This window comes from Salminus brasiliensis, chromosome 22 (assembly GCF_030463535.1).
Source record: "Salminus brasiliensis chromosome 22, fSalBra1.hap2, whole genome shotgun sequence".
NCBI lineage: Eukaryota > Metazoa > Chordata > Actinopteri > Characiformes > Bryconidae > Salminus > Salminus brasiliensis.
The window spans coordinates 31227904-31252529 of NC_132899.1; the positions used below are offsets into that span (position 1 = coordinate 31227904).

At 43.3% G+C, this 24626-nt stretch overlaps 1 protein-coding gene across 3 annotated transcripts in view; it reads right to left on the reverse strand.

Annotated features, from left to right (window-relative positions):
• grid1b (glutamate receptor, ionotropic, delta 1b) overlaps positions 1 to 24626 on the reverse strand; it is a 352786-nt gene that overhangs the window by 46757 nt on the left and 281403 nt on the right. For all 3 annotated transcript variants that reach the window (XM_072666603.1, XM_072666604.1, XM_072666605.1), the window contains exons 5-6: positions 9102 to 9155; positions 39 to 212 (exon numbers count right to left, since the gene is read on the reverse strand). In XM_072666603.1, coding sequence (XP_072522704.1) covers positions 39 to 212; positions 9102 to 9155 — 228 coding nt within the window. The remainder of the gene's footprint in view (positions 1 to 38; positions 213 to 9101; positions 9156 to 24626) is intronic.

Genomic DNA, 24626 nt, shown 5'->3' on the forward strand with positions numbered 1-24626 from the left:
AGGACCATCACAATGGCAGCGCATCGATGGGAACTGACCTCTAGCGACTGCAGGTAGCCCTCCTGGGGGTCACAGAGAAGAGATGAGATGCGATGACTATTCCTCATACAGCTCACGCTGCTGTCTCTCCACAGCGGAAAAATCTGCCGGATGACCGTCATCCTTCCCAAGGCACTGTGGGCCAACTCCATGATCTCCGTGTCACTGATCTCCTGCGCAGAGGAAGACAGAAACAGGCAGTTAGATAGAAACATTGATTGTATGTGTGTGTCTGACAAGAGAAGTAGAGCTAGAGAGAGAGAGAGGAGAACGTTCCTGACTTAATGCTTTGGGGAAATGATTTACGCAATTACCTAATTCCTTAACATGTGACAATGGATTTGCAGCCGCACAAGTGATTGTGTATTCTGCTCATTTTTGAAGTTATTTGCATCATCATAAAAGGAAATTGAAATGGAACTGACGATGAAATTTTTAAGATAATGTGCTCATTTCCATTTTGATCTCATCTATGCGGAGACAATTATTGTTAATTCTCCTGTTCTTGCTTCAGTAATTAGCTCAGCATAAGGGGGAACTGGCATTTGCTGGGCCCATGGGAGTCAACGAACCCTCATCATGAGCCTGGTTTGGCCCTTACTGGGCAAGCAAGTAAGAACCACCAATTTCTCTTAGAATGGTGCTCTCAGGCCAGTCTATGATGGCGTAATGATTTCTACAAATTCAAAGCAGGGTTTGAAGAGACGACAGAGGGAAATCAAATGCATGGACTTTTACTTTCACATCTGGAAAATGTTGGCCAGTGGATGGGAGATTTGAGGAAACATCAATTTCTGCATCAATTGTAGCGAGCAAAAAGGGCTTCCAATAAAAAAAAGGGGGGGGGGGGGGGGGAGTCGACAGTTCTAGCCATCATGGGGCACCAACCTGACTTGTACCTATGTACATCCTCTGCAAAAGTAGGCAGGTAGGGACCTTACATTACTGGTGCTGAACATTCTGCATTGTTCTAAAATTTCTCTGAATGAATCCACCTGTTAGTAGCCAGGCGCTACTTAGTAAGGACTACTCTGATACATCTGCCACCGATGTGGAATTGCTGGGCAGCCGATACACTCAGAGAAAAATGCCAGGTCCCCAGTTCTAGCGCACCAGCCAACAGATGCCTGGGCCGACCAACTTTGCTTAAGAGCGATGAGGGGAAAGAGCGCCATCTACCCAGCTGGAGAGAGCACGGCCAATTGTGTGCTCTCAGACTCTGGCTGCTGATGCCAAAGAAGTTGTGGCCTCCCATGCTTTATTAGACTGCTGAGCCACTTGGAACCCCTGAGAAGATATTCACACTTGAACAAGGTGGCATGGTAGTTAGTCAAGGAGAACCTACTCTTTATTGATTCTTCTCCCAGGTCCTATATTCTCCCTGACCCTGTTCCTCCACCCTGAGCCTTTTCAGCCTCCCTGCAGCTTGCTTTACTGTCTCACATGCTGTCTTAGTTTATTGGAAAAGGGGTCTGCCGGCTCGTGTACCATCTCAGCGTCCCCTAATAAACGCAAATAGCTACTTTTAAGCATGAGCGTGGAGATGAAAAAGGTCAGACTTAATATTATGCCTCCCTGCTGACAAGGTAGTTACATAATAACCACCAGATTAAATAAGGGGGCAGCTGTTGTAAAGCCACATGTCACTTCAGAGTTGGATAAAGTGCATGAGCTAGCATTCAGTTTATGTCATAATGCAAATAGAAGAAGCGCTGAAGCCAGTGCAACATATTTGTCGCATATTTAAGTGGCATTTACTACAGTGGCTTTGGGCATCCAACATGACAGGATAATTACAGAGAACCTACTAAGTGAAGCTCCATGGCTATAAACAAGGCTCTGATGTAATGGCACACAAGTATCGGCCATGCATATTCAGTCCACTTTGCATTTCGAAAAGGTACAAAGGTACATCACAACACTGGGACTTCATGCCAGATACAAAACCTTGCTTTGTAAAACAACACTTGAATATTTATGAACAGATTTTAGCAACTGCAAGATGAGCCCCCAACCTTATAAGTTCCATTACTTGGTGATGGTTTATCATAGTATTATAAATAGAACAAATGCCCAGCACTTTAAAAGAAACACTTTCAAGGGTAGTTTCCCTCGTCTGCAGGAACATTAAAAGCAGATCCATTAAAAATGCCTCAATTGACACCTGATCCAGAGTTGCTGGATCGAATCGGGACATCCCCACAGAGCATACAATAATCTTTGCCTTTCCCGATATCCGTCATTGGTCTAGGGCTCTGGAGTAGGAATATACAAGAAGAAAAACTCTGCAACTAGGTCACATTAGGATTGGCATGTTGTCTGAGGCAGCTTGGCACTAAGAGCACTGATAAGTCAACTATTTCTTTTGTGATTCTGATATCGGCAGTGTCTCTACTGGGTTGAATAGGACACATCCTGAAGACTTCATAGTGGTACTTTGTGAGTATTTGATGTATTGAATTCATATTGCAATATCAATCCAGAAGTCTGAGAGGCAAAAAATGTCCCACAAGCAAATTCACCATTTCCAACAATTAAACATAAAGGCATACCGACCATAGATGCTTGATGAAATTAGCCTTTTTACATGGTCATGTGTACAATGTTATAAGTTTAAGATCCTTGAGGACATTTTGGAGGTTCTTCAGTTTAAAACTTTGGAGGAACCTCATAACTCCTGAACGCAGAAAGGCTCATTACGCACTAAGGTGTATTACTCAGTAACTACTGGGGCTATTCTTTGGTAATAGAAGTTTGTGATAACACTTGTTCTTCAAACCAAGGTTCCTCAAAGCACCCTATGGTCTCATCCACGGTTTCAAATTGAAGAACTTCCAAAGGCTCCTCAGTGATCTTATACTATGAACAGTGTAGGTTTGCAGAGATGAAGCCAGCTGCAGGTGTCATATAGCATTCTGATTGGTGCTCTACAGTTGTACAACTGTTTCCAGCCCCCCGCTTACTTACACTTAAAGAGTGGGAACTGTGCAAATTAAGTACAAATTACAACAGCAGTGAGTGTAGTTTCCCCCTAGTGCCTTATCAAGATGCATTCTAAATGTATTTCCGAATACATTACTTTATGGACTTCAACGGAATATCTTACTAAATACATTTAGGACAGTGCACTCAGTATTCAGCCAGCACTACTTCTCTTCATTCTGCCCAGCGCTTACTATAAACGTACCTCAAGGGGAACGAGAGTTTGTGCATATGAAGCATTTCTCCCGGTGCCCTTTCCTTTCCCCTCTTTATCCTCATTCGGCTTTTCACATTTCGCTGAGAGATAATATGGGCCGCTGAGACGACAGACGCTTTTTAAATAACTGAAACAAACCAGCAACGTTAATGGAATATTCATCGGCAAAATGTCGTTCGTCCATTATTGATGACCTCGGCTTTACAGGTGGAGAGATGCTCGAGCGGCGGAAAAGGACGGGCAGACCGTCTCTGAAGATGTGGCTGGGATGGGAAGTAAGACATCTCCTTACCTTCTCTGCCCCTTTGGTCAGCAGGTAGAGATAACAGGTAGGGTAAGTGACCTAGAAAAAGGTGCCAAAGTCAACATCCTTTTCCCATTTAAAGCCATTTAGATTGTGTGTCATCCCAAGCTCCCCCCAGAGGAGGTGGGATTGAGAGATCTGTGCGTTCACACTAAAAGCCTGCCAGTGTTTCTGCCGCACCAAGAGGCTCGCGATGCCCCTCTTAATTTCACACTCTGTTGTTCCCAACATCTGCGGGACAAGGAGGGACCAAGGGGTGCAGAACGAAATGGGTCGAAGACAAGTTCAACAGCATGTCTCAGAAAATGAACTAACTTGGAAGTGACCGGTGTGATGGGGGAAAGGTGGGAAGTGACCAAATCTTGGACTGATTAACAGCGTACCCAGTCAGGCTCTTAGTTCAGTGTAGAAGTGCACATGTTCAGTCATGTGCTGCTATCTGGGCCTGACCGCTTGCATCTGCAGCTGGATCACTGTAACTAGCAGGGGTTGCTAAGTGTTTCAGAAGATCCGGATTCTGCCGGTGGGCCGTGACGTTCCCGACAAACCTCAACAAATTAATGATGCCAAAAGACCATGGATGGTTATGAAAAGATTGGACTCATCAAAATGCTCCAAAGTGGTCTAGTGTACTAAGGCACTGCCGCTATAATCCGAGTATCCCTGGTTTGAATCCCAGGTCATGCTGCTTGCCATCAGCAGCTGAAGCCAGAGAGAGCCCAAATGGCCTTTTTTTCTCAGTGGTGGGTTGATGGCACTTCCACCTTACATCACTCCTAATGTTATTGTTGGCTGTTGTATCAGAGCTGGTTACTACTGGAGACATGTGCTAGTCTTTCTCCTCTCAGTGTTTGTTGGGGGCATTGCTAGTGATAGGGGGAGTTCATATGATTAGGTTTGGGTAACTGGCCTTCCAAATTGGGTAGAAAATGTAATTTCATTGAAAGTTAAATTTTTGGGGTTTTTTTGCGAAATGTAGAGATAACAGTATTTAACAGTGATGATTTACACTGGTGTTTAAACATTTTGTAGGTTGCAATCAATTGCCATCGCCTGCCATCTCTCTCGCTCTCTCTCTGAAGCAGTGTGAGCAATGGCTGTGTAGATGCAGAATTCCAGGCTGGATGTATTTTCTAGATCCTGAAAGCAAGAGGACATGTCTGGGAAGACATCTGGTCATCTTAACAGTGCTATACTTTATCAAATTCTATCAGTATGTTACACGACTGGACTATTTCCAACTTGCACAGCCCAACTTGTGTAGGCCGGTTAGCACTGCCTCTGGACTGAAGATAACTTCACCACTGTAATGCAATCTCCTTTAGACTCAAAGTCCAAACTCTGCCAGAAAATAAAAGCTTTAAAGACCTGCTGCTGTGGCTGCTGTCGTTTACATCAAGGCTGCTGTCCTGCCAGGCCGAGGTATTTTCCATTTAAAATACTAGATGCTAGATGTTGTTAGATGTTGTAATGATATTCAGCCTTTTATTTTAGACACCTGTTGATTGGGACTTCACTGGTAGACCTGAAGACCTAAGACATCAGATTACCCACCAGTAACAGAATTACTGCTGGGACTGACAGTTATCAACCAACCATGTTCTGATTTACAATGGGTGGGACTAGTTTCTAGGCTAGTTGCCAGTCCCACATCCAGGCAAGTGCTAGACTGTGGTCAATAGGATAGTGGTGCTAGGTGGCTGCTTTGTTGTTGCTAGATGATTGCAATGATATTCTAGGTGGTTGCCATGGTGCTGCTAGGTGGCTCCTACGATGTTGCTATTATATGCAAGGTAGTGTGCTATTGCTAGTGTGTTCCCAAGTGGTGATTGACTTGACTTGATGTTTCCAGCCTTTTTATTCCAGCCACCTATGGGACTTTTGGGACTTTTTGGACTAGAATGGGTAGAACAGAAGACCTAGGTTGCTGTGTTGTTGCTGCCGTCCAACCAGGCAGAGTCTAGGATTAATTTCCTGGTAATGCAAGGTCACAAATCTTAGTAAATCACTGCACTGGGATTGTTTGCAATCAAGTTAAGAGGAAATCTTAGTCTCACTGGTTCCTGTACCCTAGTCTGTCCCACTAGCCTGCTTTAGCAGAAAGCACATGGAGGCTGAGTAAAAAAAAAAAAAAAAACTAAAAAGCATTGCTATCAGCCATCATAGAGACAGGGCCTGGTTTAAGGGGGAGCTTAAAGGCTACTGCAACATTTAATCTTCACAAAGCAACACGAAGCCTCTGACAGAACGAGAGGAATTGCTTCAACTCAGCCCATATCTTGACACTTGGAAGTGGTAACGCCTGGCCAATTGTGACCCTTTACTTCCTTGCATTAATGTATAATGGGCAGCCAGACCTGAATAAATCATAAGTACAAGGGATTCGAGGCCATGCCATACGAGTTGATCTCACCGCCTTGGAATCAGGACTCATATACAACAGGCAATCGACGCTCAGTGTTGTCTGAAGCCACACACATGAATATTTAATGGCTGCTTATAGCGCACCCAGGCTCGCGTGAGCCATAAATGTGATCTCGTAAAGCTAGCACAAAGAGAAACACTGTTTCAGGGACAGCGTTTGTAAAGCCGTATTCATATCCGAGGCTTCCAAAGGAAATGCGCACACAAAAGATCTATTAAACGCCATCTGCTCATGTATGTGATTCTCTGTATGCAAACAGATCAGTGAGTGCACTAATCATCCCCAGCGCTTGTCTTAACTGTGAACTGAACCAGACTGGGAGGAAGATAATGTCTTAACAAGGGAATGAAATACGTAGGGAACAATCCATTCCTTTTACACCCTATTAAGTGTGCAGCGTAGGAAGCAAGATAACTATATAGGGAGCAAGCACTTATCATAAATAGGGAGTGCACTAGGGAGGGAGTCTTATCTTAACAGTAAGCCATACTGTAAGTTATTGACTTTCAATCTTCCATTCAGCCTTCATATTACATATATATTCATATTATTGGTTGGGATTTCACAGGTAGAACTGAAGACCTAACCTGTCAGGTTAACCACCACCAACAGAATTACTGCTGGTACTGCCCGAGGAATTGACCAAACACAATCCTCCTGCTATGGTATCCCAAGGGGTTACTATGTTGTTGCTAGTTATTAGGCAGTTGCTATGGTATCCAAGGTGGTTGCTAGTCTCAGATGGTCTCAGATTGTTACTACCCTGTTCCTAAGTGGTTACTGACCTCCATTCTTCTATTAAGTCTGCTATTTTAGGCACGTATGGGTTGGGACTTCACCGGTAGAACTGAAGACCTAAGCCATCAGATTACCCACCATCCCCAGAAGTACTGCTGGGACTGAAAGAGGTATCAACCAATCACATTCTGATTTACAATGGGTGGGACTAGTTTTTCAGCGAGTTGCCAGTCCCTCTTTTAGGCAAGTGTTAGGCTCAACAGGATTGGTTGGTCAACAGTATGATGTTTTTGCTATGTGGGTGCTTTGATATGCTAGGTGGTTGCCATGGTGCTGCTAGGTGGGTGCTAAGCAGCTACTATTGTATGCAAGGTAGTGTGCTAGTGCTAGTGTGTTCCCAAGTGGTTATTGACTCCCAAGTTTCCATTCAGTCTTCTTATTCCAGCTGCCTATTGGTTTTGGGAATATTGGGACTTCACGGGTAGAACAGAAGGCCTAGGTTGCTATGTTGTTGCTTGTGGTTGCTATGGGATCTTAGGTGATTGTCATGTTGTTGCTAAGTTGCTATGATGTTGCCAGGTGGTTGCCAAGCAGCAGCTATGGTTTCCCAGGTTGTTGTGATGGGGATGCTAGCTATGGTAATCCAGGGTGTTGATACGGTGTCTCAGGTTTTGGCTAGCATGTTGATAAGTGGTTTCTGTGGTACCCCATGCTGTTGATTGAGTGTTACTAGTATATAGATGTATCATCAGCACCCAAGAAAGGCTTAAACCTTTGCACCCCATTCTTTAATGAGGGTCTGACCTTTTTACCAGCGAATTGCGGTGGTTTTCCAGGCCATGACGTCTAAATTCAAAATAATAATTAGGTGCTGAAGGTGGCCTGGTAATGGACAGCTGGAGAAAGAAAGCAGGGTCTTTCTACGTGTGTGCTAACAAGGAGTAATCAGCAGCCATGCCGTAGCCTGCTGGTAACTACACACGCACATCAGTTCTCTGAGAACTGATCGTTTGACTGCAAGAAAGCGCTTTCAGACAGAAAAAACGACAGGCAATCATGCCCTCTCTGGCATTACAGCACCATTTTCCTGTGCTTTATGGCAGCTGCAGAATGATGGGCTGTGCTGCTCTTTCCTGTGTAATGCGTGGCAGTCTTGCATGTCGGGGCATGTTTACATCCTGAGTTCTGGGTCATCACACAGCATGGATCTGCACGACATCAACGGAAACATTACAGTAATAACCAAACGTGTTCACGACCACACACACAGCATAAAGGACTGTCAGCATGTCGAGCAGAAACCATATGTACTACATGAAAACTGAGATGCCTAATCCTGAGTCTCCTGTCTCTTTTAGCCTTTGATACATGTGCAGTTAAAGTGTGAACTACTTGGCCTTAGGGGGCACATTCCTCTCCATAGTCATTCCATCCAATAGCTAGGGAGCCCCCTCCATCAGACAGGACTACCAGCACTGGGAAGACGAATGCTAGCACACAGCACCTCTGTCTTTGCAAACTGCCACTAACGCAAACACATTGGAGTTCAACACGCTTGGAAGTAAACACTAACTGCTAATTCTGAGACACCTCTTAATCATTAATTACAGGTGTTTCATTCAGTCTCATTGCCATGGGTGTATAAACTCAAGCCCCTAGCCATGCAGTCTACCTCTACACACATTAGTGTGAAAATGGGAGGTTCTAAAGAGCTCACTGAACTCCAGAGTATGTAGTAATAGTGAGTATGATGTAATAGGAGCAATCGCTGCAACAAAAAGTCAGCTGGTGAAATTTCCCTCCTAGATCTTCCACCATCCGCTGTGAGAGACTGTGTAGACACCAAGTGTCAGACCACGTAAAGTTATAGAGCGGGGTCAGGGCCGAGTGCTGATCTCAGAGCATAGTTGCAGAGCTCCAGACCGGCTGTATATATATATGCAATGTGTATATATATATATATATATATATATATATATATATATATATATATATATATATATATATATATATATATATATATATATATATACACTCCAGGCTATGTCTGACTGTGGTATAACCAGGGATCGAACTTTTGATGATAATACCAATTCTTGGATGGTTGCATCACTATGCAGCCTTCAGCACTCAGTCTTCTATTTTATTGGGCAAAAATGGTAATGGCTAATAACAACACCGCTAAATGATCATATCTAGCCTATCGATCACTGATCAAATGTGAACATCACTCCAGTTGAATGTCACAGAACCTATGGCCAAAGCCCTCAGCTGTGGAGGCCAGTGATTTAGACCAAAGACAATCGAGAGAGGAAAGCAAGAAACTTGAAGAAAGAAGTGCCTGGCCAGGCTGAGCCAGGAAAAGGGGAGGAAAAAGCAGGAAGCTCTTCTCTTACCTCATTCACAAACACCCAGTGGCTGTCTTTGGAGGCCAGGTTTGTCTCTACCGCCTGTGGGGAAAAAAAGAGAGAGAGAGGGAGAGAGAACAAGAGTGAGCAAGCAGTTGGAGAGAGAAGGGCCGAGTGAATGAGTAGACTCCTGGCACACCCTGGCCGAGTGTTTCTTTCTCTAGCAGATACAACATCCTGAAACAACCCTGGCCTCTTCATTCTGCCTTGGCCACGATGTGATACGGTGTGTACTGGAGCACGGCGAGGGATGCAGTGTTACTTGGCTTTAAAATAGGTCGCATTTGTTGCCCCCACCACACCACACATTTTTCCACTGAGCTGTTAAACGTGACATTCACACAACAGTTCCCCACGGCGAGGCCTGCTGCAGAGCTGGAACAAGTCCACTTTGAAGGCCCTGCATGCTCGTGTTATGCATGTAAAGCTACCACAAGGACTCCACGCACTACGCATGGGCACATTTCACCCTCCCATGATCTAATCTTGGAGGTTCTGATGCCACCAGGCTTTTGCATCAAGCTTTGTACAATGTTTAACCCAGGTTTACACAAAGGCAAGCTGCAGAAACCCAGTTGGATACCAAAAACGACAGGATCACGCTAGTCAAAGCATGCTAGTCGAACAGCTGCATAATCAGTGGCGCAACGAGGTGGGCATGGATCGCAACACATCAGCGAGTCCAGATGGTCTTCAGTGGTACCTTGTCTGTTCTTCTTACAACTGATCGATTTCCAGCACAAATTACTCTGCTGCCTTTCTGCTTTCCGTTGCAGAGAGTCTGAGCTAGGTGGTTGGTAACGTAGATCAAACCTACCTGTGTGTACCATGTGATCTTAATATAATAAAAGCCACAGACTACGAAAGATGTAAGGGGCCCTGTAACGTGTCACTCTCTTGCAAAGGTATTGTACCTGCCACAGCTGAACTGAGCTTGGTATTATTGAATCCACTTATAATAGTGCAGCACATGGACCATTTAGACACATATTATTACAGGCCTCACTCTGGATCACGACCGCAGTTCCGCGGTAGATCTGCCTCCGCTTGGCTGTTCTTTTGCCTTGACAGCATGTAATGTTATATCAGGCACTCTTAGCCTTTCAGAAGGTGGCACAGAACTCCAGTCAAGTCCCTTATTTCCCTCCGTTTTGTCTCTAGTGTCATGCCTGAAACGTACCCATGCTACTAAAATGCTGCAACCACTGGATTACTGGATCAGATCTGAGACAACACACAGGTAGGTGTTGCCTAGATGCCGAATGATTTTAGGTGAAAGGGAGCCATTGTAAGGATTTGTTCGGTTCCACCAGCAGCTTAACTTGTTTACTTTAATGATGGACTGATTTGATAAAGTAGGAGTTGGTTTCCCAGACATTTAAGACATTAAGGCTAGGTTAGGGATTAAGGTTAGCCCAGGACTACATTTTCCTTTAAAAGGAGAAATGTTGTGTAGTCCAGGACTAGACTTAATTCCTGTCTGTGAAACCGACCCAACGTATTTTATTGGGAATACTGGCCTTCACTCTTAAAACTAAAGAAGCTTTCAGCAACGCCATAGAAGAACCACTTTCGGTTCCCTAAAGAGCCATGTCTGTAATAGAGACCTTTAACAAGTGATCTTCCTTCTCTATCTCTGTAATCTCAACAAGGTTCTTGATGGAACCACAAATGGTTACCACATTTATACCACAAATATAACATTCAAACAAACGAGGTCAGCCAAATTAACATTTGTTTTTTAGTTTTCAGGAAAAGGTCAATGAAATGATATTCAATTTCTTGGAATATCAACAAACTCTAAAGTTTAGGTCTAACTGTGACCTGATACTAGGTGACTAGTCAGAGTTAACATTAGTCATAACTGGTATACACACTTACTGTCTCTGCCTACTCATATACCACATACTGCTCAGTCAGTGAGAATAGTAGCAGTGCAAGTAAGAGATTAAATGATTTTTGTGTAGGAAATATCTGAGAAATAGAATTTATCTAAACCTATCTAAAGTGTTTTACACCCCCACAAGACATCTACATCCAAAGCATTTAGCAGATACTCCTAATTAGAGTGGCATGGAGTATGTCCATAGCTAGGGTAAACAGGCTACAGTCTGTAGATATGCTTGAGAGACTGAGAGCCCATACTTGTACCTATACCTATTGTACAAAGGTACACAACACTTAATGGATACAGAAAAGACACAAGGCACAAGTGTGGCAACAGAGTTCTAATTTAAATGTTAGGCACTGTAATTCCACATAATTTGAAGTACCACAGGTAGAAGGTCTTTATTCGCTGAATCTATTGTATACTTTTGGTTGGTACAGTGAAGGACTGAGGTGAACACTGATGGTCTGGCGCAGTGTCCTGCCCTGCTCAAGGCCATTATGACAATAGGTGGTTCAGGACAATGTGCACAACCCCATTCACATTGCTGTTAGCCTTGGAGCCCAGATAGAGAGCTTTGTGTGCTGGCCTGCCATCTGTGTGGCAAGCTCTAAATATGCAACTGCTTCACTGTTTATGCTGCTGCACTCAATTTAATTCAGCTTTTTTCACTGTCTATAAAAGACACTGTTCCAAAGCGGATTTCTAGGAGCATTTCTAGGAGTGTGGGTCAGAACCCCTAACCCCAAAAGACCTTAGGAAGAAGCACTGAGAGGAACCGAAACTCAAAAACAACAAAAGTTTCCATCAAAACATGAGGAAAGACTAGAGAACGGAACAGAGGCTATGTTCACATAGCAGGTAAGGTGGTCCAAATCTGACTGTGCTTCAAGGAGGGTAAGAACTTAACTTAAGTCATCTCTGATGCATGTGAATCCAGCCAAACCCTTTTTTTCAAACTGCCGCCAATGTGGCATCGTCAGGCAGCTGACACGCTCGGAAGAAAGCGCTGGATCCCCAGCTCCACCGCACAAGCTAACAGATGTCTCAAAAGTGAGGGTGAGGAGCACACAATCTACCCACCTGGATAGAGCATGACCAATTGTGATCTCTCAGACTCTGGCTGCTGATGGCAAAGCCACAAGGCTTGGGATTCAAATTTGCGACCCCCGGGCCATAGTGGCAGCGTATTAGACCACTGAGCTATTCAGAGCCTGATTTTGGGCCACTTTGGGAACGTAGCCTAAGTGCATGAGAAAGAACCACTGAGTGGAACCAAAACTCAGATGGAGAGCCTCTCTAATAGCAAGAGCCACTGAAAGGAATTAAGACTTGAAAGGAAAACTCCATAAGAAACATGATCACTTGACAGGTACAAAAGTACCACATGCAGAAGGTCTTTATTTTCAAAATGTATTGTGCACTTGTTTGGTACAGAAGATGACTGGGGTGAGGCTGGGGAAAGCGCAACCAAGGCACAAAAGAATAATGAAACTTTGGAAAGCACTGGACAGTTGAGATCCAATATCACACAGAGGCACTGGAATCCTACAGAAAGATTGGAAGTCATTGGAAGTCTTTATTCTTAGTTAAGACATGTGTCTGATGCTGAAAATTACAGTGTCAGGCCACACAGAATTCCCACTACTCTCCCTGACAAGGCTTCATGTGACTACACTACATTCACAGTTTTTTCCTGTTGACAGTTCATTTGCTTTATTACTCCTTCAAAGCGTCTGTGTAATTTGACAAAGGTCTAACATCGACAGCGCTCATGGGAAGCAGTGCCTGGTCTGTGATTTCTATCCCAGTGCAGTTTTGTTCCAAAAGCCAGCGAAAAGCAATGCCAGGGAGCAAATCAAAGCAAATCAGCCCAGTCCCTGAGCAACACCCCCGCCACACACCCCCTGCTAGGGCTCTGTAATTTAGGCCGAGTAGTAGCGGCTGCCAGTGCTTTTGTAGCGCTTGGAGCTACAGACGAAGGACTGTGATTTCTGGAGTGTGCCAGAGTGGCAGACCCAGGGGAGGCCAGCAGGGGGAACAGGAGGTAGATGCAGCTCGGGCATCAAATCTGACCAACATTAACAAGATGGGGATTGCTCTTTGACCAAGCCCAACCTTGTCCAGGGGGAACGGCTGCTTTTAACATAGGGCCCAAACACTAGGACCATGGTCCTTTGGGGTTGGGGCCTTGCTTTGGCTTCCACAAGGAGCGGTCAATCCACACAGGTCTGCATGCTTTTACCATTCTCAATACATCCATCCATCCCTCCCTTTCCCTCCTTTCACTGTGTAAACTGACAGGGCGAGCAAAAAAGCCCAGCTGGCTCAGGTACCTCCCGTCCCGAGACTCCATTCTTTAAACAGCAGGATTCCAAAGGGATACAGAAGGTGCTGCAGAGCAAATATTAAAATCGTCCAATTAAACGTGTTGTGCTGCACTTGGAGTTTTCTCCAGCATCTTTAAATTCACTCTAGAGACAGCCCAGATGGAAAAAAGATGTGGGAAACAATTACGCCCTATTCTGCAGATCCTAAGTGCTATGCGAGAAAAGCAGACAGCAGCCTACACTTCTGTCAAGCGCTCCGCTGTGTTTAACTCAACAGACCACCAGTGCAAAGTATATTGGATGTCATTGGATGTCAAGAGAGTGGAAATGACACAGTCGGCCGTTGTCTCATTTTTGATTAATTGCTTACTTCGCAATGCTACGATAATGAAGCTGTACTATGTACAAAGACGTCTGCTGTCAAAACCTAGGATAATCAAACAAGCATGCACTTCCCGTGGTATTCAGAGATCTTCTACAACCAGTGACATCTTGAAGACTATACTTGTAAGTGACACAAGCCATAAGCAGGAATTGATGGGTGTTTTGTCAATGGAGAGACACTGTACGAGCTATGTAAAGCAGATTTCGCTCAGGCATATCAAATACAGTAGGCTGGTGGATCAGTCAACCCCAAGAGAAATCTTTTGTGGAGGATGAATTTTCTCAGAATTACTATTGCTAGTAACTGTCATGACGGATAATCCCATCTTTGATCAAACTCTGCATCTGTCATGACATGTCATGACTGGTAGTGGTAACATGACACTGTTATTTTAATGGAAATAATCTATTGTGCTAGCATACAACCTTTTCTTGACGGTTAATGTTATGTAGGTCAAGAGTTCAAGATACCGAAGAGTCGTCCTCTTTGCATCTTTGTTGTGCAATATGTATGTAGCACACCTAAGTAATGAGTACACAGAGGCCTCCAAGCTGTGGTGTGACTTCCACCATAAATAACAGGTCAATATGACAGGCAGAACAGCAGGACAAATACAATAGTAACAAGAACTGGGCCTTTTCTGTTATTTGTTTTTCTCTTAGTCCTCTGGGATTGCCTCGAATGATATTGACACAGAATTTCCGCAGAACGAGCACCTGCAACGTCGCTGTGATGTACCCTGCAAAGAGCAGTGGCACGTCCTGTTTTGAAGGGATTATTTGAAGTTTTTTTTCTTTCAGCGTGCTGCAGGACTTGCACGCATTCCATTACTCCATTTTTTTATACATGCCACAGACTCACTGATCAAGTTCCTATGAAAGTATTAAAAGGACCAACTTCAGGCACAGCGGATCTGAATTGGATTTTCCATGCTGCTTCTCAGGTGCCAGCTGGTACAGTCCTGTCCAATTCCCTGGCAGGGCCTTGTAAAGTTACAGTAGTGCTCTCTGTTCCTATGGTAACTGATGGCGCTGGGGTGGGTGGGTGGCTGGGAAGAATCGTGTGGGCATGTTTGTGAGAATTGTCCAGGATCGCAGAAGCTGCAGATGACTTTTCTGATGCCAGAACCTGGTATGCAAGAGGTGCAATTCACAATGAATCTCAGTGTAATGTAGGGCGCAGGACACTACCCTGGAAAAAGTGTCCAGTGACTGTTTTATGGTATCGATGTGGACGATTTGACCAGTTGATCAGACAGCTGAAACGGGCTGACCCACCAACAAAGATCGAAAAGCCCTGTTTCACATGAGGTCCACTCTACAGATAGACCATACAGACCATAGACCATCAGCTACTGGACAATGCATCAAGCTTCCTCAACTGCAATTTCACTGGTGGGTTTCTGACCACAGAACCACTGCACAAGAGATTTTATTTGGGTGGTGGTTGGGAGTGGGTCCACCACCTAAAAATATCCAGCCAAGAGTTTCTCTGTGAAAAGAAACTGACATTGATGAAGGACTAAAGGATGGCTAACACACTGTGTAGCGACAGATAAGCTACAGTCTCTAACTGTACACCAGCTTGGGGATACTAGATAGGGATTTCTAATAGTGTACGGTTAGCCATTAGCACTGTGTTTGGGTAGAGGAGACACCCTCTGGTCCATCTGGACATCCCAACTTGACACAGTAACTGTATCTAGATTAGACATGATTAGACTAGGGTGATGAAGTTGTTACCCCTTAATTAAATAGTAATGATAAACCTATAAACACCTCCAGAGGGACTTAAACACCCTGCTGCTGACACTTGCTGACTTGAAACACTGCTAATTTAGAAAGGAAGGCATAAATTGATAGTGAAGTGATGTAAAACTGAACCCGCTAGCTACATTTTCCCTTATTATACACAATGCTACCAAGCCGGAAAGGTGAAGGCTAGCCTATGCTTCCTCCAAGTCACTGAAGCTACACCCCATCTTTTCAAAATGCTGCTAACACAACAGCATTGAGCTAACAGACTTTGGGCTAAGGAATAGGGAGAGCGAAAGAGCAACCTAGAGAGTCTGTCGGTAAATGCTAGGGATCAAACTCACAATGTTCGCCAGGGTGCAACAACAACAGGGTCAGACAGCGAGTTTACACCTGGTCAATTCTTGAGCATCAGGACTTATTATATTATATATGGATCAGGCCAAGCCACATGGAAATGTGAGCCCTAGATGAGAATGGCGGTTGGGGAGCCATTGCATTTAGCCTGGGATAGGGTGTATGTAAATATTGGGGTCGTGAGTCAAGACTGTTGTGTGACAGTTTTGGGGTTGGAATTGGCCCATTTTACAGCTCTTTTTGGTTCTGCTGGATATTCTTTTGAAGGAGGAACTACAGTGTTCGAGGTTCCGGGTTTGTCACTGTCATGTCATTACAAACTATCCTTATTCAACTATGCCAAGGTAAATACAGTTTTCCATTTTAATTAATCCATCACTTTTACACAATTCAAGCACCACCTTTAGCACTTATACCAGGGCCTAAAAACCTCCAGACCTTCCTTTGCTGGTGCTTGATCTACCTTTTTTGCCAGTCCTTTTTTCTCTCTTCCTTCATGTCCTGTTCGTGTGTTCATCCTTCACTGGCATGATGAACACGGCCAATGTCAGGGAAATGTCAGGATGGAAGTATTAAAAATGCATATGGCATTACTATCCGGGTGAAGCTTTGATGTTTTTAGAAGAGGGGAAAAAAACTATTCGTTAGAATATTAATTCTGTTTATTACAAGGGTCCCTTGAAAGGTGCGGTTTCGCAACGTGCCAAAGGTTAGCGATGGTTAGATGCTTGTAGCATGAAAAAGCAGGAAAGAGCATGTAAATTCTCTCATTGAAATGTGTGCCTTTCCCATCTGGTACAAAATCAGTTTGCTGGATGTAACGTCAAGCTCAGGTTGAAATTTCATGAAATAATGAAAAAATCGTAGATTCTCACCCTTCAGACACACAAACACTCACACGCACAGCCCATAGAGCAGACACAATTCATAAGCTGCTTCCCTTAGCTGTGTTAAAAGGCCACATGTGATCCTGCTCTCAGCATTCAGGTCACTGGCTGGCAGTCTCTGTGGTCAGTGCTGGGGTCAGCCAGAGAGGAGATGACAAGAACACAGACCAAGGAAAATTACAAGGAGTGTTTTGTCATTTCAAAAAACAAGCATAGTGCGGAGGAAGGGTTTACACTGCAGCATTGGTACTGTACATAGTTTCTTTGGGCTTCAAATTGCAAGAAAGTCAGACAGTGAAGGACACCTGGAGGTTTTGACAGAGGATGCAAGTCTCTGTCATGGATGTAGGAATCCTTGTATGTACCTTTCAAAAATGTACATACAATCTTGTTGAGAGTTCCTGGGTGGCCTAACTATCTAAGCGTAGGCCTTATTGTTGCGGTGGGGGGGTGCAAGTTTGACCCCCAGTGATGCCACAGCCATCTGTGACTAGGAGTCTTGGTGAGCAGAACTTAAGGATGGACATGATCGGCATGACAAATGAGACACCCTGCACCCAAATGTGGACTGCAGGACCACGAAAGCACAATCTGGAAACAGGCAGTGAAGTCAGGCCTATGAAAACCTAAACCTGCAGCTCAGTGCTGACCTCATGTGGACCCGAGAAAGACTACAGCACACATGCTGATAAATCATGTGCCTGGCTGTCAGTTATAGCCGTGATATATTATCCATGTGACATACAGTCAGTCATGTGACACTAATAGCTGAAGGTCCTGCACTTGTTCCCTGCTGTGCTTTTGCGTGAAGCTAACTGATCAGATTGCACTCTCTGGCTTTTGAACACCTGCTGGTATTAACCCATATGATATTCTGTAGTATGCATTTGGCCTTTTAATAGGGAACAGAGCTTTTATCTGTGAGATCAACCCTTCCCGTTTGATCACTTGTGAACACAAAAAACCTTCCGAGGAGCTTGCTTGCAACCAAGCAGCGATCCTCCTGACACTTCATTAGCTCTGGATTTGAGGAAAGCAGTTGGAGATACTGTATGTTGCAGCTGTAATTGCTTTGTCTACAGCTCTTCCTTTTTTTTGTTCTGATGTCTCCAGACACTTGGTTCATGAAGAGGAACATATCAGAACCTCAGAAACCTTTTACCTAGCAATCCTTATATACAGTTCTCATTTGTTCTTTATGTGTGGAGGGTTGGGCTGGACCTAAAAACCTGGACCATTCTGGGTCCCTAAGGACCATTGTGGTAGAGCACTCATACTCCCAACTGCCAAAACAACAGTTTGCTCCCCTCTGCAATCAGAGAGACTGCTGTTTACTACAATGTAGCTTTTCAGCTTGCACTGTTTTAATGGCTACACTAAAATCATCCTGTAGATGTTTCACAAAGTGGTTATCTCTGTAGCTGTGAGTCCCGCGGGCATAACTGGGTTTGCTCCCTATGGGTGGGTAGAATAGCCCTCCCTCTCTACCCAATAACTCGGTGTGGGCGTCTATTTGCGGTTAAGATATAAGAAATTAACATTCTCCCCCAAGCGAGTTGAGCTCCAGTGGCATTACATGACTTGAAGGAAGCATTTGATAACCTTTACCCACCTGGTGGTGCGCTAGTGGAATTGTGCAAGGGGGAGTCCAAGCTAATGGGTGGGAATTGAAAATGACTAAATCAGGGAGAAAACTGGAAAACAATCACAAAAAGTCATTGTGACCAGTCGCCAGGCCCCTCTGTCCAAACCTACAGTGCAAAAATGTGGACCACTGGTCTCAAGATAGATCATTTTATGGTCTCAACATCATTCTGACCCACTTTCTTCTTGGTCTCAGGATCACTGGGACTTGGGACTTTCTCTAGAGACCTCAATGCCCCCTTGTCCCATCCTTTTTCTTTTTTTAATAAAGACAGATTACTCTACAGATTGAGCTCTTTGTGGCTGGACTACTTCAAAGTCTTGACTCAAACTCAATAGGTTCAAGTCTTGGTTTTGTCCTGGTCTTGGCTATAATAGTTTTGATAAAAACAATTTCTTCCTTATTACTCTCTAAACCAAAAGGGTCAAGTTTTTCCATCACAATAACCCAAGTCCACTGACAAACCCTTTAACCAGGCAAAGAACTATTTAACATCTTATATTAAACAACTTTGAGTTTCCTTTGAACCACTGGTGGTTGCTGGCATTTTCTCCCCTCCCCACTCTTCTAACTTGGAAACGACTCAGCCAGGTTGCATTGCTTTCCATGTAGTTATCGATTAGTAGTCCTTAAAATGTTCTCTTGTGGGTGTGTTGAGTCATTTTTTTTGTCATTATGAAAACTTTATATTTTAACAATTAAATTCAAAATGAAAAATAATGAAAATAACTGTGGTTATGAGCCTCTCTTCAATAAAATGCTGTTAAAAAACAAACATCTAGGGAGAAGAAGCTTGGGCCCTTGGACCACCGTGTGTATGATTGGTCCAAAGAATTTGTTGGAGCCAATCATTTAGTATGGCATTTCACAACGTCATAATTCATTTACATTAATTGAGAAAATCTCAACTCAATTTGTTGCTTGTCACTGTGTCATTAGCCAAAATCATGGCTACAAATCACGTACTCCCATAGGAAATGACTGGCTGCTTGTCGCGCTGTCGTCTGCTAGTGTAAATTCAAGGTTAGGGTGTAATAAAAGTCATGAAGCATAAGGGGTTAAGAGCGTACATTGCATTTCAACATCTCACACTGTGATACGACTTCGGCCACATCAGATAGTGCTACGTGCAAATGACCTCAGAAGGTGGCCAAAACTTGAGGCCTGAGGCCTGTGCAGATTACTACTGCCACATTTTCCGAACTGACCACCACAATATCTGACAGGTAAGGTCTAGCTCTAATCTGCTGCAGATATCTGGAGGCATTTCAAGTGCTTCTGCATCTCAGAAATGAGTTACTGCTTACTGTGCAACATCAGAGACACATTTTCTAACAGATATTCCATCATATTTCGGCACCTTGTTGGGTTTAAATCCATGAAACGGCGGATGAAATGGACAGATTTGCGGGATTTACTCACGCTCAAAGCTGAGAGGAAAACTTTTCCCTGGAGCATCCTTAGGAGGGAGGGCTCACTTCTTCCCTCTCGCTTCTTTTAGATGTGCTCTGACTGATCTCGTCTTGGCTGTTGGCGCATCAATGGCATAGGCTGCCCATGTGAACTTGTGCACTTCCTGGGCCCTGGAGCTTGGATGGAGGTGACCAAAGTGTAGCATTCTGAGTCACAGGCTCCAGACTGATGCCCAGAGGACTTGGAGGTGTAATCTCGGCACTGATGGCAAACAAGCAAGTGGCCAGAGCTGCAGGCCAGGAGCGCCTTGGCTCTGGCGGCAGGCGTGAACAAGGCGTGAATGAGTCAACACATGCAGTCCTTCCTTCTGCAAGGGCTCTTTGCACTTGATGCTCTGTCACTAGAAAGTTTCCTGTCCACATTCACAGATACCTGGCTATATCTGGTATCTACCTGAGCCATGAGTAGAGCTGGTAGAGTTAGTGGAAAAGTGGCATTAGTCCCTAAAAGGCAAGGACAAGCAGCAAATACAAGCCAGTCTAATTCTAGCCATGTACGTAAGGTCCAACTCAGCTCAACCTCATCATGCCTTCCTGCCTCGTCATCCACAAGCCACCTTCTGACAGACTAGCGGCCTCCAGTTCCCATTTTGTGCCAGACCTTTCTCCTTGTGGGGACATAAGAAGACCTCATGAGGCATAACGCATCTGATGACTGTTTGGCTCTGGGCTGTCTGAAGCCTGACCTGCCATCTCCCATAACATAGTCACACATGAGTCACTTCCTCTGGCCTGAGGAGCGGTGGTGGTAAAAGACTGCTTAGTTCCAATTAACGCTACGCAGTGATGAGCTGCCCGCCGCAGTCCGGTGGATAAAGCGGCCCTGTGGGCATCGCCAGGATGTGACAGGAACGTTGCCTATACCAGACAAATGATCACACAAGAGAGAAGAAAGCTTATCGATCTGAGATCACTATAGAAGAGATACCGTGTGCCGACTAAGGGATTTGAGGGTTTGTTCAAAATACAGGGATATTCCTGTCATATCACTGACAAGCAGGGGTGTAACAGAACCATGACTCCCGTACCAAGACGGTTAGGTATGATAAAATGGGAATATGTGTAAAAGGGGCCAACAAAGGGCACATGTTGGAACACTTTATGTTCAAGAGCTTAGTAACGTTCATTTGACATTACTGCTTTTATTAATGGCCACCGTCTATACTGTTTATACCGTCTATACTGTTTTGTCCATAGGCTTGGAAATTACTGCTTTTAGTAATGCCCATGGCCTCTGACAATACTGCTTTTAATAATGGCCACAATCACAGACAATAGTGCTTTTTATAATGGCCATGGCCTCAGATAGCACTGCTTTTAATAATAGCCACGATCTCTGACATTACAACTTTTAGTAATGTCAGACGACCTCGGACATTACTGCTTTTAATAATGTCCATGGCCTCGGACAATACTGCTTTTAATAATGGTCTTGGACATTACTGCTTTTAATAATGGCCTTAGACATTTTTGCTTTTAATAATGGCCTCAGACATTACTGGTTTTAGTAATGCCTATGGCCTCGGACAATACTGCTTTTAATAATATCCACAGCCTCGTACAATACTGCTGTGAATAATAGTCATGGGCTCTGACATTATTACTTTTAGTAATGTCAGACAACCTTGGCCATTTCTGCTTTTATTAATGGTCTCGGACAATACTGCTTTTAATAATGGCCTCAGACATTACTGCTTTTAATAATGCCCATGGCCTCGGACAATACTGCTTTTAATAATGGCCTCAGACATTACTGCTTTTAATAATGCCCATGGCCTCGGATAATACTGCTTTTAATAATGGCCTCGGACATTACTGCTTTTAATAATGGCCTCTGACATTACTTCTTTTAATAATGGTCTATGATTTTCTTGGAAAAATAAACACTGTCAAATATTAAATAGCAGAACCTTTAAATAGACAAAGAACTAGGCTTTAAACTTTTACAAGGTTCTTCACAATGCACCGCTTCAACGACCCTTTGTAGCATCTTAATTTTTAGGAGCATACTTCGTGAAACACCTGCTGCATGTCTTATGAAGTTCCTCTGCAGATAGCTTTTGAATAATGTGGTACTGAACAACCTGTGGCACTACTAACCTAGAGATTGAGATAAATACAAAATAGAATAACATCTTTTTTTTTCTACACAAATAAGCACATCAGGCGACTACAAAAAAACAACATGCTCGCAACAACCCAATAACAAGAGCTAATTCAGAGCTAAATAGAGTTTCTGGAGCCTCTAATGCTCATAAGATAATAGACTGCACCGAAGAATATGTAATTGAGACGCCGCCATTACCAGGCTAGACCACTTACAGGTGCGTACAATGAGCGTCATTGTGCTGAACGCCGTCTCTACGAAAGAAAGCAGAAAGCTGAAGGACAAGCAAAGCACTGCTGCGGCTACGGCCGGGCTTTAATTATTCATGCACCTGGCCCTACCACTACTCAGCAATTCATGTTGTCTGCAGGAGCAAAGTAGGTCCTTCTGAGTTGCACAGGGAAGGCCTGATTAAGTATGCTGATGTACGGCCGGATCACTGCTCGGTGGGTTGCAGCGCTAACCCCTTCACGTGGGGCGGAAGTGGCAAGTGCAGCAAAAAAAGATGGAGAGCTGAAAAGCTCTGCACGAGATCAGAGTTTGAAGAAGCTGTTTATTCATGCGGAATAAAACTCTAGGCTGTAATAAAGCAATTAATCTGATTTATTTCCCCGTTGTCAGGGAAATCAGAGCAAAATATCACCAGCGGACGAGGTACAACTAATCACGGTGGGGCGATAACTCATTTAGTCATTGTTCGCCATAAACAGACGGCCCCTCGTTTAACAAAGGGCAAAGTCCTGTAGGGAACGAATGCACAAACAGTGAACGGACTTGGCCAGGGACATTAAGGAACATAGTTCAGCGGATTGATTAAGTTGTAATGGAACTCTCTGCGACAAAGAAAGTTCGCTGAAAAGAGCACCTTGCTGGCTGTAGAGCATGAAGGTGGACCTATTACACTTTGGGCCAATCAGCGGCAAAGCATACACTGGAAATATTAGTGCACATTCCGCATGCAAATGGGACCCAGTCGGTCAAGCGACTGGAGGTGGAAAGAGGCTGGCTTCTACAACAGTAGGACAACAATACCTCAACAACCTCTCTGGACCACTTCCAGAAACGCAAGCTGAAGCTTAGGCAGTGGCCTTCAAAGTGCTTCACAGGATTTCACTAAAAGTTTTTTCATTTGTCTCAAAGTTAGAATCATTCCCGGGGAAAATGCCAGATTAACAAAGAAGAACGGAAAGATTTTGAGCTGCCAAAGTTAGTGAATGGGGCTGGTTGGGGCGTACTAATATTCTTTCACTTCATAAGTCACAAGAAAACACTCAATGAGGACATTATTAGGGTAGGTTCTAATCCTGGGTGAAGTCTTCTAGCGATGATCTAATAATGATACAATTATTAAGCAAAATAAAGTGATTACCTATGATTAACTAAGCAACACAATCTATTGAAATTCCAAGTAACTAGAAGAAATTGCAATCAATTGTGATTAAATTGGCAAAATAAAATAACATGATTAATTGCAACGGAATTGCGAATTGCGTAATAAATTAAGCAAAATAATAACATTGAACTTGATAAACCAGGCCAAATAATGAAATGATTCAGTGTTACTAATTAGGCAAAATATTACAATCAATTGTGATTAACTATGCAAAATAAATCCATTGAAATTGCAAATAACTAGACAAAATTGTGATCAATTGTGATTAACCAGGCAAAATAATGTGATTAACTGCAAAAAAAGGCACAATTATGTATTTTATTGCTTTTTATTATTTTCAGATAATGATATATAATATAAATTGCAATGATAAATAATATAAATTGCGATGAACTAAGATAATGTGATCACTCATGATTAACCAAGCAAAATGATAACACTGAACTTGATAAAACAGGCCAAATAATGTCACGAATTGTGATTAAAGGTGCAGACAAATGTGATGCATTGTTACTAATTAGATAAACAATATGAATGTGATAAGGGAAAATAATGTGATTAATTGTTATCAATTAGACAACAAATGTGATTAACAGCTATTAAATAAGGTAATTAATTGCAAATTACTAGGCAAAACAAATGATTGATTGTTATTAACTAGGCAAATGTAAGCAAACAAAATGTGATTATGTAATTAACAAGAGAAAATAATGTGATTTATTATGATTATCTGGGGGGAGTAATGTGATTAACTGTAATTAACAAGTAAAAATAATGTGATTACTTGTGATGAACCAGTGTGAATCATGTGATTACTTGTGATTAACAAAGCTAAATAATACAATTTATTGCAAGTCACTTGGCAAAATAATGTGATCATCAATTGTGATTAAGCAGTGTAAATTATGTGATTGATTGTGATGATCAAGACTAAATAATGGGTTTAATTGGTATTAACCTGACAAATAAATACACTTTGCAAGCTGTTCAACTGCAAACAACCAAGCAAACTAATGATTCACTAGGCACATTTACAAGATTAACTGTTATTAGCCAGGCAACAATATGATCAACCGCTAAACAGCATTATTCATTTGTATTAACTAAACTAAATAATGTGACCAATTATGATTAACTAGACAAAATAATGTAATTAATCATGATTGCTTATTCAAATAATTTGAGGGCTGTCTTTTACAGAACAACAAACTCCCTACTTAGCTTCGTTCATCATTTTACACTCAGAAGGCCGACTGCCCAGCTGCCCAGCGTCCACTGTAAGAATTCCTGCTCCT